This window comes from Lepidochelys olivacea (assembly GCF_965140295.1).
Source record: "Lepidochelys olivacea isolate rLepOli2 genome assembly, chromosome: 18".
Lineage (NCBI taxonomy): Eukaryota > Metazoa > Chordata > Testudines > Cheloniidae > Lepidochelys > Lepidochelys olivacea.
In genome coordinates, this window is record NC_140428.1 from 21,954,400 (window position 1) to 21,968,160 (window position 13,761).

General features: G+C 55.8%; 1 protein-coding gene across 5 annotated transcripts in view; it reads left to right on the plus strand.

The window, feature by feature from the left end:
* Positions 1-13,761, plus strand: part of AGRN (agrin) — a 221,845-nt gene that overhangs the window by 146,021 nt on the left and 62,063 nt on the right. For all 5 annotated transcript variants that reach the window (XM_084651717.1, XM_084651719.1, XM_084651718.1 and 2 more), the window contains 4 exons: positions 2,467-2,682; positions 6,594-6,818; positions 10,803-11,027; positions 11,598-11,804. In XM_084651717.1, the coding sequence (XP_084507843.1) occupies positions 2,467-2,682; positions 6,594-6,818; positions 10,803-11,027; positions 11,598-11,804 (873 nt within the window). The remainder of the gene's footprint in view (positions 1-2,466; positions 2,683-6,593; positions 6,819-10,802; positions 11,028-11,597; positions 11,805-13,761) is intronic.

A 13,761-nucleotide genomic window follows, 5' to 3' on the forward strand; every position in this document is an offset into this window, starting at 1 on the left:
TGTGTGATAAAGAGATTTGTGCATCTCCTATTAGAAAGCGCTCAGCCATGTGATCCTGGTAGATTTGCATAAATTGCAAAGTATAAAGATAGTGTGTTTGCGTGTGTGTGTTTTCTACCCCCACACTGAATAGAGTTACAAGGCGAGGACATTTTTCTTTTCTTTTGCTCTCAGGTTTTTATTTTAATAGCCTTCCTCTCTTGTTTGAACAGGTGTCAGTAAATGCTGTTGGTGAGGAGGGCTCGGGAAAGCTTGATCCCAGATATCCTGTCAGAAGGGGTGTGGTCATTATGAATACTTTAGGGATGGGGATCAGGGGCAGTTCATCTGTCTACCTCCTTTGGTGGGGTCAAGAATCTCTCCATGACCTGGTTCATTTCACCCGCCCTGTCCTCATGGCCACTTGTTGTCTCATTGTTTGTATCACAGCAGGGGCTAGAGGCCCCAGTCCAGATCAAGCCCTGTTGTGGTAGGTGACATAGTGCACAGAGTAAGTGAGAGTCTCTCCCCTCAAGAGTTTATGGTTTAAACAGACAAGACAAGACAAAAGATGGGAGAGGGAGAGAGGCCCCGGGAAGAGAAGCGATTTGCCCAAGGTCACACCACTGAGCAGTGGCAGAGCAGGAATGGGACCCAGCTCTCCGAACGCTCCGTCCCTTTCCTCTAGACCAGGCTGCCTCCTGGCTGACTGAGTTTGCTTTCACTCAGTACCCCCCTGCTCCTCCCGCCGGCTCTCTCTGAGGCTGGTGTCCCTGTGTGGGATGGAGGGCAGAGGGCGCCATGACTGTTGCTTTCCTGTGACGCTATCTAGGGCAAAACCTGCCTTAAGTGACTCTCAAGGCACCTTTCATAGGCGCCAACTCTGTGGGTGCTCTGGGACTGGAGCACCCACAGGGAAAAAATCGTGGTTGCTGAGCACCCACTGGCAGCTCCCCATCAGCTCCCTTCTCCATGCTTGGGGGAGGGGGCGGAATGGGGCGGGAGGAGGCAGGGCAGGGGTGGGGAGAGGTGGGGTGTGGATGGGGCTGTGGAGGAAGGGGTGGAGTGGGGGCAAGACCTGGGCCGAAGCCGGGGGTCGAGCACCCCTCTGGCACATTGGAGAGTCGGCGCCCGTGGCTCCTTTGCAGAGACCGGCATCCCAAGGAGAGTGCAGGAGACTTGCCCTCTGCATGTCCGGGGGACTCTGCGGAGCAGGTGGTAGGCAAGAGGTCTCCATGCAGGGTGGGACCTTGGTGTGCCGCTTTCGCCATACTTAAGCTGGTGCCAACATGGCAGGTCACGCTCCTCTTCGCCACCAGCCGCCACATCTCGCTGCCCTGGAGCCCTGCACGGCTCGCCAGCATGGTGGAGCCCCTTTGGGAGCAGGTATCTGGGAGCGGGATGAGACAATCAGCCCTAAACCCAGACAGCCCTACGGATGTGCCCAGTGGCGCGTTGACCAGCCGTGCCCTTTCGCCCGCTGCCCAACACGGGTGTGGGAAGGGAACTGCGGCCGGCTGAGACAGGTCATGCAAGCACAGAGGGGCGAGCGGAGAGCGGGGGGCCAGACGCAGAGGTGGGAGCGATCTTGGACCCTGGCGTTATGGGGATGTGCAGCGTCTGGGCTGCTCCGGCTGCGTGTGTGAGGAAGAAGCTGTGAGAGTGGAAAGCCCGCTCCCTTTGGGGCCCCGTTTGGCAGGGGGTGTTCCTGAACTTGGACCTGATCCAAAGCCCATGGAAAGACCTCCCTTGGCATCAGCTCCTTGGAAGATTGTCGGAGCCGCTGAGAGGAAGCTGCTCAGGCAGATCTGCAGGGAAAGGCCCCAAGGCGGGCGGGGGGGGGGGGGGGTGTCTCCCACACAGGGGAAACGTTGCAGTGCCGAGGCAGGGGATCTGATTGTGAATATCGCGGCGTGATCCTGCTCCCATCCTGGTCTGTGGCGACGGTCCCACCAGGGCAGGATCTGGCCCATACCGGCGCACTTTGGGCATTGTGTAAATAACAACGCTTGCGACTGCTTTGTTCTTCCAGCCGCCTCGCTGGCTGCTGCATGTCCCCCTGCAGCTTGTCTTGTCTTGGTCTCTTGAGTGCAAGCTCCTGGGGACTGTCTTTATCCCTGGGTTTTGTGTTCAGTTTGCTGAGCCCAGGAGTGCTGAACAGATAAAATAATGAGCAGAGATTCGCAAAGAGAATAACTACACCATCCTGCATTCCGTATGGCAGATGGCGATTATCATCACAGGGGAAACTGAGGCACACAGTTTGCTCAAACTTATACAGTGAGGCTGTGGCAGTCAGGAACAGCACACAGGAGTGTGGACTCTCAGTCCTTCCTCGTTCCTATTAGATAAACTCCCTCCTACACTCTGGTATAGAACCCAGGAATCCGGGCTGCTGTGACTGTTAGACCTTCGCTCCCCTTATTTTGTGTCTCTGGATAAGCAGTCTAGGCTGACCTGGCCTCTTTCTGTCTCTCTCCCCTGCAGTGTGCCGAGGAATGCTGTGCGGATTCGGAGCCATATGCGAGAGGAGCACCACCAACTCCTCCCAGGCCTCCTGTGTCTGCAAGAAGACAACCTGCCCAGTGGTGGTGGCCCCTGTGTGTGGCTCGGACTATTCCACCTACAGCAACGAGTGCGAGCTGGAGAAAGCCCAGTGCAACCAGCAGAGGCGGATCAAAGTCATCAGCAAGGGGGCATGCGGTGAGTTGAGCCAAGGACACGCATGAGCCCCGGCAAGGCAAGATGGGCATCCATGTACCAGCCTCTTCCTGACGCTCTGGCATCAGCGACATTCTTAAAGGGAGGCAGCCGTTTGCATTCTGTAGCTTGGAGAGGGTGGGGGCTGTGAACGGTCACCACAAGTCCTCAAACGCTGTCAAAGCATTGTAGGGTGCCAGGGAGGATGGAGAAGGAGAGAGACTCCCAAGACTGGAAGCAGGGTATCCAAGGAAAAGGATTTGGTGCCAGCACCATCCCTGGCATACAGACTGCGATCCAGAATGTAGAATCCTTTGTCCACCACCGGGGCAGGATGCAGACACTCTTGAATGGCGCACGGCGACTCTCCGAAACAGCCTAGGTTAAGGTGGCTCCCTTGTGCCATGGAGTAGGTAGAGAACATCTGGGAGGAAGAAGGCAATAACCTGGCCAGGGCACCAGGGTTAACATGCCCCTGGGCTTGTGAAAAGGAGCTGTGGTTTCTTTAAAGATCACAAGCGGATAAGCTGTAGGTTTTACATCTTGTTCCAAAGATGCTACCTCCAGCAGCACAGCACCCCCAAATGCCACTCTGAGGTATCAGGCCTGAGGGCAGGGGGCCATTCAGGGTATGGCTACACTGCAAACAAAACCCGGTGTCTCGGAGCCAGGTCAGCTGACTCCGGCTCGCGGGGCTCCGGCTGCAGAGCTAAAAACAGCAGTGTAGATGTTCTCGCTCAGGCTCTGAAACCCAGTGAGTGGGGAGAGTCCGGGACCCCAGGGTCAAGCCCGAGCCTGACCGTCTACGCTGCTATTTTTGACCCATAGCACGAGCCTCATGAGCCTGAGTCAGCTGATCCAGACCCCATAGCTCGCAGTGTAGATGGCTCCTTAGTGATTCGCTAACCCCCACTACCTGACCACTCAGCCTGAGGCTGGCTTTACTAATGCCTCTTCCACTTCCCCTCGGTGCCGGTGTCCCTCGGTGCTAGGGGGAAGATGCCCCACCAGCTTTTGTCATCCCATAAAGCATGAGAGCCTCCACCAAGCAGTGAAAGTGAAGAAAATCTCTTTCAGCCCTGCCTGTAACACTCCTCACCCATAGGGCTCTAAGCCCTTTCAAACATCATTATCTTCATTTAGCAAACAGGCAAACTGAGGCACAGGGAGGTGAAGTAACTTGGCCAGGGTCATGCAGCTGCTCAGTGGCAGAACCAGGAACAAAACTCATCTAAGGCCAGGATTCTAACCACTAGGCAACACTGCCCCCAGAAGCAAGAACTGTTCACCTGCTCCGGAGAGCCAATGTGACAGATTAGCCCCCACACACATCTAAGTGAGCCCCTTCCTCGGGGATGGAGATTTTTCCAGGAGGCCAGGTGCATGAGGCTAATAAAGGCCCTTCCCTGGGCTGGCATGCACCAGCTGCGAACGAGGAGCTGTGTAAATGAGCCCCTCGTCTCCTCATCTCAGAGTAAATTAACTTGACCTTTCCCGAGCGCGGCTCTCTGGCTCACAATAAATCTGCACCCAGCATTCCTGCCGGGGCCCGCATCAGAAGCGAGAGTGCGCCGAGTGATTTATTTAAAATAATAATCATAAAAAAAGTGACAAATTAAAAGAAAAAAAGAAAAAAGCTGACAAATAAATTTGGGCCCATCCCTGTCAGCGAGGAAATTGCTCCTTGAGCTCTTCCTCCAATTACATTGTGCTGGCGGTACCTTGAGGATCCCTGTTTTGCTTGTTTGCTGGAGCTAGAGTCTCCCAGAGCTTGGGCTTCGAATAGAGATCGCAGTGCGGGGAGCTAGGGGAATTGGGAGTGGGAGGCTGGGAAATAGAGATTTGTCTGAAGCGTCAGCTGGCTGGGCGAGGGCTTCCCCTTCTTTGTCTCCCCTGGATTTAGGGACTGAGTCTGCAAACAGCTGAGCACCCTCCGCTCCTGTTGATTTCAGGAACGGATGTGCAGCATCTTGCAACATCAGGCCTGTAGGGCCTGATCCCAAGTCCAGCTGAAGCCAATGGCGAGACGTTGGTTGACGTTGGTCGGTTTTGGAGCAGTCCCCGCAGGCTCGATCCAGGGAGAGGCTGCACAGTCTGGCCTGGATCCAGCCAAGCCCTGAGGCAAATGCTTCACTTTACGCACGTGAGCAGCCACATTGAGTTCAGCGGCATTACTCACCTGCAGAAAGCGAAGTGCATAGAATATCAGGGTTGGAAGGGACCTCAGGAGGTCATCTAGTCCAACCCCCCTGCTCAAAGCAGGACCAAATCCCCAGTTTTAGTCCCAGATCCCTAAATGGTCCCCTCAAGGATTGAATTCACAACCCTGGGTTTAGCAGGCCAATGCTCAAACCACTGAGCTATCCCCCCTGCATATTTCAGCGCTTCACTGGATCAGGTACTCGGCATCTTGCCAGACTCTGTCCCTAGCTAGAGCATGATGGACAGCTCAGAGCCAAGTGGAGACAAAGTCACTCTGTACTGTAATGACAGTGAGGGAAAGTCTGGGCAACTGCAGGGCTTTATTACTGATGAGTCCCACCAATGACGGTCCGAGGCCCCACATCAGATCTGGCGCCTTTCAGCATGCCGGGTTCACACGTGGATTGTGGCTCTCAACCTTTCCAGACTGCTGTACCCCGTTCAGGAGTCTGATTGGTCTTGCGTACCCCCAAGTCTCACCTCACTTAAAAACAATTTGCTTTCAAAATCGGCCACAAAATACATAAGTGTCACAGCACACTAGTACTGACAAATTGCTCCCTTTCTCATTTTTACCATATAATTCTAAAATACATCAACTGGAACATAAATATTATACTTACATTTCAGTATATAGAGAAGCATAAAAATTGTCTGTATAAAAGTGTAATTTGGATTGACTTCGCTAGTGCTTTTTATGTAGCCTGTTGTAAAACTAGGCAAATATCTAGAGGAGCTGATGTACCCCCTGGAAGACCTCTGAGTACCCCCAGATGTACACATACCCCTGGTTGAGAACTGGTCACTGTATGATATGTGAGGAGTGCATAGCACACAATTAACCAGGCATGACTCTTGTGAAGCCTTGAATAACTGATCCTTGCTTCACCTCGCTGTGATCATGTGGTTGCCAAAAGCTTTGGTGGTGCGATAAAATGGCCAGTGACACTTGTACGCTGCTCCGCCAGCCAGCCGATCTTAAGGATCTAGCTAGATTTCGATCAGGGGGCACGTGATCTGCAAGAAGGCGACGCCCCGGTGGGATTTGCCTGGATTCGGATGTTGATGACGATCACCTGTCTGCGTCCCTCGTGCTCATGCAGGGATAGGTTAGGCCCTCGCGTGGCCAGAGCAGTGGGGGGAGCTGAAATGCAAATGTCCCCTGCACCGGCCCTGTCGGAGCTGGGCTGGATTTCGGCCCTTGCTGCTCTGCCTTCCACCTGGTATCCGACTCACCACCCGCAGACCCCAGGACTCCGAGGGCAGGATGCTCCGTTTTGTTGTGGGAGGAGAATGATTCGTGTAGACTGACCAGACAGCAAGTGTGAAAAATTAGGACGGGGGTGGGTGGTAATAGGAGCCCATATAAGAAAAAGACCCAAAAATCAGGACTGTCCCTATAAAACTGGGACATCTGGTCACTCTAGATTCGTGTGAAAGCCCTGAACTTAACAGAGGGCTGTCCGGGCTGCTGCTGGCTGAGGGCCCCACTGAGCAAGGAGCGTGCAGTCCAGGATGCCGTGTGCTGCGCCTGCCTTTGTCCTCAACCGGGCAGGGGGGAAGGATCGGGGCCCCCCCGTCTCATCCTTGTGAGACCTGCCCGGGTGTGGTGGGGGAGGCCGTGAGAAGAGGAGGAGGCTGGAAAGTGAAGGGACGCGGGGCAGGGGCTGTGCCGCGTTCACGCAGCAGTGCCGTGTCTCTTGTCTCTCCAGGCTCCAAGGACCCCTGCGCAGAGGTGACGTGCAGCTTCGGCAGCACCTGCGCCCGCTCCACGGACGGCCAGGCGGCCAAGTGCATCTGCCCGTCCTCGTGCGGCGGCACGGCCGAGAGCACGGTGTGCGGCAGCGACGGCAAGGACTACCGCAGCGAGTGCCTGCTCAACAAGCACGCCTGCGACAAGCAGGAGAACGTCTTCAAGAAGTTGGACGGGCCCTGCGGTGAGTCGCCCGCCTGCACCGGGGGAGCCCGCCAGCTCCAGCTCGGGGTGGGGGGGGAGAGGCACTTCTGAAGGCCCCCTCTCACTCAGTGCTGGGCCAGCCGGCTAGCAGCCCTCCAAGCTGCAGGCAGGAGTGTGTGCTGGGCTCTAACGATGGGAATTAAAGCACCAGGAGGGGGCTGTGAGGATGCCTAGAGCCGCAGGGTGGCAGTGGGCTAACACAGCTGCGTCTGGTGGCCTGAGCCGCCTTCGGTTTTACCGGTGTCGGGAATCAGCAGGAAATGCTTCGGTGTTCAGGCCTGACCCCCTTGGAAATGCTGGGGGAGGGAATCGGGCCACCGCATGGTACAGGCCAAAGCGCAGTGGGGCGATTCCTCTCTTTTGGGGCTTCAGAGAGCGGTCTAAGCAGCAGGGAACAGGAAAAGCCCCGGGCAAAACAATCGCGCCCAGCATCCAGTCTGTTCAGCCACACCCTGCCATCTGAAGTTACTGCCTCTTCGAGTTTCTACTGGGCCTTCAGTTCCTTTCCAAGGGCTTGCCGGGGGGGCAGCCTGGCACCGGGGCTGGGAGGAGGGGGTACCTGACTGATGGGGAAATGGGGTCTGGGCAGGAGGAGACCGCTCTCTAGTTTGTGAGCTGGGACAGGGAGAAGCCCAGCCTCCAGCTGAGACTGTGGCTTCCCTAGGAGCATCTGAGGACCAGAGCCACAGCAGTGGTTTCCCCAGAGCAGCGGTTGGGGGCTCCCCATTACAAGAGCTGGGACAGTGGTTTATACCGGAAGAGCTCCTCTTTCTCCCCTTCTCATGCCTGGTCCATCTGGCTTGGGAAGGAGTCAGGCTTCACAGCGGCTCATACAGAGCTTCAGTCCCTCATGGCTGGGCACACAGGCCTATCGCGAATGATCTGGAAAGTGGCTGCAGCCTCTGACCCCCCGTTTCCCCCCTGCCCTGAATTGGCTGCAGGCCTCTCCTGCCAAACTGCATCTCCAGCAGCCTAGGTGACAGGCCTTGAAGAAACAGGTCACTTCCCCTCATGAAAGGAACCCATCGGTCACCTAGAGTGACACCGATCCCCGGGGAGTACGTCTTGCCCTGTCACTGCCCAGGACAGCTTCTGTCGCGTTTAATTACCTCTGTGCAGCTTTGCGATTAAAAGTGACCATATTCATTAGGAAAAGCACCAGGTTGGTAGGGACACGTGCCAGATACCCTGTCTGTGGTGTGGGGAGGCTAGACTCCAGGAGAGCTGTTCATTTCTGCAGTCCACCAAGTTGCCGTGATGTCACAAAATCACCCCAAGCAGGGGCAGGAGGCTACAAGGGGCCAGGGAACACTCTCCAGACGGCACCTGGAAGCTGTGTTCGGCTCTGGACAGCTGAGCATTAGAAGGAGCTGGCGAAATGGAAGGGAATTCAGAGAAGAGGAACACGAGCGATTAAAGGGCTGGATGGGCTGGCGTAGGAGGAAAGAGAAAAACTAGGAGCCAGTGCCGCAAGGTCATGATTGACTTCAGCCCCAACCAGTTCCCTGGCACTCAGCCCCTGGCAGGATTGAGCCCTAAAGGAGCAGACCTGTCTGCAGGTGCTTCGAGGTGTGTAAACCCCCAGGGGACTTTAGGGTGGGTGAGAAGTAACACGATGCAGTTGAGCAAAGTAAGCATTCAGGCTGAGTGCCGGGAACCGGTTCCTCAAAGCGAAAGCCGCTGAGCAGTGAAACCAGTGTCCAAGGGCAGCAGGAGGCAATTTCGGACAGGGGGAGGCAGGGTATTCACAAACCTTTTCGTCACGGGGGCCACACCTGAACAGAGGAGTCTTGTTTCCCTGCCTGCGGGCCACGCAGCTAGAACACCCCGCGGCAGCGAGTCTCCGAGCTCGGCTCAGCTGACTTGGGCTTGTGGCACTCGCATGGCGGGGCTGAAATGATCAGTGTAGACGTTCAGGCTCCGAGGCCCTCCCCGCCCCCACCAGGTTCAGACCCGGGATTGCAGCCCAAGCCCGAATGTCGACGCTGCTATTTGGAGCCCCGCAGCACTAGCCCATGTCAGTCAACCCGGGTGGGTCTTTATTTTGCTATGTAGACGTACCCCTAGTCACCATCCTGGGAACCCCACCTCCCTTCCTTTGCACAACCCCCTTGCATGCCAGCGGCAGCTACTGCGATTGCTTACCTGGAAAAGTAACACTAGGGCCCCGATCCAAATCCCGTCGAGTCCTTCCACTGACCCGGATGAGGTTTGGATCCAGCCGTAGAGGAAACAGGGGAGTTAGGATCTGGAAAGAAAGCAGAAGGAGAAGCTAGCGTCATGGGACTATCCAGCTCCTTACAGATCCCCAGTCAGTGCTCTGTGGTCTTTGAAGCATGGTCTGGGAACCATCGCTGTGGGGGGCCATCCTGCATTGGGGGCTGGTGGGGAACAGGCTGGAGGGGACCAAATACCCTGGCACCCACTTAATCTCTGTGCTGACTAAAATGGACCAAGCAAAGAGCTGAGCTGCAGCTCTGTATTGGGCCAGCTCTGGGGAAGGGCGTGGGGGTTCTCCCAGAAGGCAGGGGAATGTGTTACTACTGGGTTTCGCCCCTTGGCATGCCAGAGCCTCGGGGGGATTGTAGGGCATGCAGGGATTTCAGTATGTTCAGATTAAAAGGGGAGAAAAATTCAATCCTGTGTCTACAATTACGGCTGAAAATGCCTCTGTGCTGTCCAGGTATTTCCACTTGGCAAAAAAACAAAAAGGAGGTGGGGGGACTAAAAGGCCCAGGACTTGAGAAGGGATTAGCATATAGATGGTGCCTGTTTTGCACGTGTATTTACTATGCTAATGTGAGCACGGATCGGTGGCGAAGGTGATCCGGATAAGCCTGGATTATGTCAGGGGGGAAGGCAGCGTGTAGCCTGTCCTGTCCTCAGGGATCTTCCCTCACAGGCCTGGATTTCCCAACCCAGCCACCCAGGGCAGGGAGTAGATGGGAAGGTTGTAAAACTGAGCAGGCCCCCAGGGAGCGAGTGCCCCTAGCAGCTCAGAGCACCTCAGGAGCAGGTCAGAAAGACGCCGCCAGGGATGGTCAAGCCTGCCTCTGCTGGGAGGCTGGATGCACGTGCTCTTCGGGTCCCTTCCAGTGTGGTTCTATGGTGTGTGTTGCCCAGGAGAAGACCCATGGGCATATTAGGGAACCATATTAGCCTGGCTCTAGAGGGAGTCCTGTCTGCCTTGGCTAAAAGGATAGAAGACTTCTCCCCGAGAGGGGCAGCTCTCCCCACCCGTGGTGTGTGGGGGAAAGTGTTGGGAGGTTGAGCCTTGAGCTCCCAAAGCTCCTCTCACAGTTGAAATACATTTGATCTCAGCCTTGTCTTAGTGGTCATCTGACTGGGTCTTCGTGGTCATCCCACTAGTGGGTAGGGCTGGGATGTCAACAGGCTCTACAGCCAGGTGGGGATCAAGTGGCACCAGCAGAGTTGCCACTTTCGGTTGGACATGTTCCTGGAGGTTCCACCACAAGACGTAATCTAATTTCTGGAGACTCCTGGACAATCCTGGAGGGTGGCCAACCCTAGCTGTTTGTGGGGCAGAAGAGAGAGCTGCAGGCCAGGGTTCAGGTGCATTGGCAGGGCTGTCAGGGGGGGCGGGTTAGACCATCCTGGCTCACCTTGGTGTTACTCAAGTCTCACTTGCTTTTGCACATACTCCTGGCTCTGAGTGACTGGGACAGTGACTGTCTGGGCCGAACCCTCAGCCCCTGAATTTGTCAGCAAAGCTTTCTTGTCAGCATGAATCCCCAGGCTCTCTCCATCTGGAGACGGGGTCTTACTTCAACAGAGCCTTGTTGATACCAAGAGAGAAGGGAGCACCAGTGCAGCGAAGAGCTGGCCTGGGATGTGATGGGGCCAGGATTAGAATGGCCTGACCCTGTTGGGCGTGGACTGCCCCTGGAGATGACTGTGCTGGTCTGAGAGCTCCCCTCTCCTTTGCCCTCTGTTCTGTGCACAGACCCCTGCAGGAGCACTCTCAACGACATGAACCGGGTGTGCCGGGTGAACCCCCGCACTCGCAGAGCAGACCTGCTCTCCCGGCCTGAAAACTGCCCTCCGAAGAGGGACCCGGTGTGTGGCGACGACGGGGTGACCTACGACAACGAGTGCATCATGGGGCGGTCGGGCGCCATCCGGGGGCTGGAGATCCAGAAGGTGCGTTCGGGGCACTGCCAGCCTCAGGGTAAGTACCTCTCAGCGACTTGCCTGACAGCAGGGAGCTCGGGTTACAGGGTGCCTGTTTCCTCCCCTGGGGTGCCCCACCAACGGGTGCTGCCGAGGGGAATGAGACGCTCTCCTGCCCCAGCTAAACCTGCTGGACTTGGACAGGGAAGCTGCCCCTTCTCAGCCTGGCCCCACCTTTGTCATCTGGCTCCATTGACCACGCGAAGAATCCGGTGTTGGTCACTACTAGAGGCAGGGGCCAGGTGGTCCCAGACTGGGTAGGGAATCCGGTGTTCTGGTGACCCTGGCACTACGGACAGCAGAGAAGACTCAATAATCCTGGAGGGTGGGGAGGGGACTGTTGCTTCCGAATCTGCTCGTCCGTCCATTAGCAGGAGCTGGGCTGTACCCAGGCGTATTGACCTGAACGCCCCTCAGCCTGTTCCCCACCGGAGTCCCCTTGGCCCCAGGCCCCCGCCCATTGCTGCCCCCCAAAGTTGGGAGCCCTGCTAGGAGCTCAACGCCAACAAGCCCGACTCCTGCGTCCCAGCCGCAGGGTGTAAGTGGTGCCTTCCTCTTTCCGTTCCAGACAAGTGCCAGGCTGAGTGCAAGTTCAACGCCGTGTGCCTCAACCGCCGCGGCACCGCCCGCTGCTCCTGCGACCGCATCACCTGCGACGGCGCCTACCGGCCCGTCTGCGCCAGGGACAGCCGGACCTACAGCAACGACTGCGAGCGCCAGAAGGCGGAGTGCCAGCAGAAAGCCGCCATCCCCGTGAAGCATGAGGGCCCTTGTGGTAAGCGGGACCGCCGGTTGTCCTTGTGCATCTCCCCCGCCTCCTTTGCTACCCACCCCCAGCAGGAAAATGCCCCACGCCCCTTCCGGCTTTCACACATAACAGGGCAGAGGAGGAGCCGTGCTGTCCAGATGCCAGGGGTAAGTCGTGTCCATGTCCCTGTAGCCACTAGGCGGCCCCTCTTCCCCTTCATGACCTACAGGCGGGTAAGATCCATCCCCTCCTCCTCTTCTTCCTTTTTCCTGATCCCAAGTACCATCTGTCTCTCTCCTCTCTCTCCGTTGCTGCCGTTTCTCTCTCCCTCTCTGCTCCGGTGTCGTCTGCGTCCGATGTGTCCTGTAACGGAGGGGAAAAAGTGCTTTGGACAATAATAACAAGACGAAGCATCTTGAGTGTTCGGTCCATGTCCCACATCCATCTGCTCCCTGCCAGGCACACACGCTGTATCACCTAACTCGGAAGCAGCTCTCATTGCCCATCCCGCCTCCTGGGTAGTGCCAGTCTCCCAAGTCCCTTTCATTGCCCTCGCCATGCTTTCCAGCCTTTCTCAGTTCTAGGTGCCCGCCGTAAGGAACTCTTCCCTGTGCTGCTCCTCTCTGATGGTCTCATCTGTGTTTGTCTCATCTCTGGGCAGGAGCTGTGGGGGGGTGGATCTTTTGACCTTCTGCTGAAGGCTATTTTAAGAGATCTGGGTTGTGGGATAGGATGGGGGCCTGGGTTTCTATGGCAGTGGAAGCCACCGGTTATGAAATTCAGCGGTTGCCCAGGAAACAGGATGGGCTAAGCACAGGCAGCCCACCGACCGGCATCGAGTGGAAGACTTGCTGATCTCAGGTTGTATCTTCAAACTGCTCTTGTATCGTGTCAAACCTTCTGAGAAGAGTCTTAGATGAACCGCACTTTTCCGGGACTGTTTGGCTGGCTTTGCCCTCCTGGTGCCAGAGTCTCAATATTACCAACCCTGCCAGCTTAAAAAACATTTGTCACTCATCAGATTGGCATAATGGAATCATGGCATTTTTTTTTAACTACTCTTGGAGGTCATTTCTGGTTGTTGAACCATTAGGAGTCACTTTTTCAAGTTTTTCTCTGCACCCACGAAGGCTAGAAACTTGCTTTTCTTTTCCGAGTGAACTTATAGATTCTCATGTATTCAGAGGACTCCAAGAGTTGGGGTTTTAGGTAAAACAGCAACTACGGCAAGACTTGTGATAAAATTGTGAAAGTCAGCAGCCCTAGACTTTGTTTTCGTTCCTCAAGCTATATCCCTTCCTTCCCCTGTTGGGCTGCTTCTCAGGTTCCGTTCCTTGGGTTCCAAAGCCCATTGAAGAGAGTTGAAGTCTTTCCACTGATTCCAATGGGCTTGGAATCAAACCCTAATATCTCAGCCCTTCGGAAAATCCAGCCCTATATCTCTGTTAGGGTGTAAATCTGAAGCAGCTCTGCTAGCTTCAGTGGAGTCACTCCAGATTTACACCACCATCAATGAGAGCAGGATCTGGCAACAAGGCATCTCGGCATGTCTGTTCCTTGCTGGCTCCTGGAAACAAATGTTTGGCAGATTCTGCAATTCTTGTCTCAACCCTGCCCTATCCCATACAGGGCAGCTTCTCTCCTCCTCCTGTTTTGATTCTCCTTCATTTGATGGCTTTCCCTTTCCTCCTCTCCCTGCAGGCCGTGCAGCCAGCCAGGAGAGCAGGCCCACACACTGTTCCTTTCAAGAGCATGTGCTCGTGGGATGGAAAGTAAATAAAATCCAGGGTGAAGCAGAGTTTGATGCTTGCTCAGTTCATGTGACAGCTCAGTTCTGCCTCCTAGCAAACCACCATGCAGTGCAGTCATGCCAGAGGCCTTCTCCTCCCATGTCAGCCTACTCCTTCCCCCAGCTGCCACCTGCCCTGTGCGATCTGGAGACTTCCGCCTCCAGGTTACCAGTTCAAACCCAGCACCAGACCAG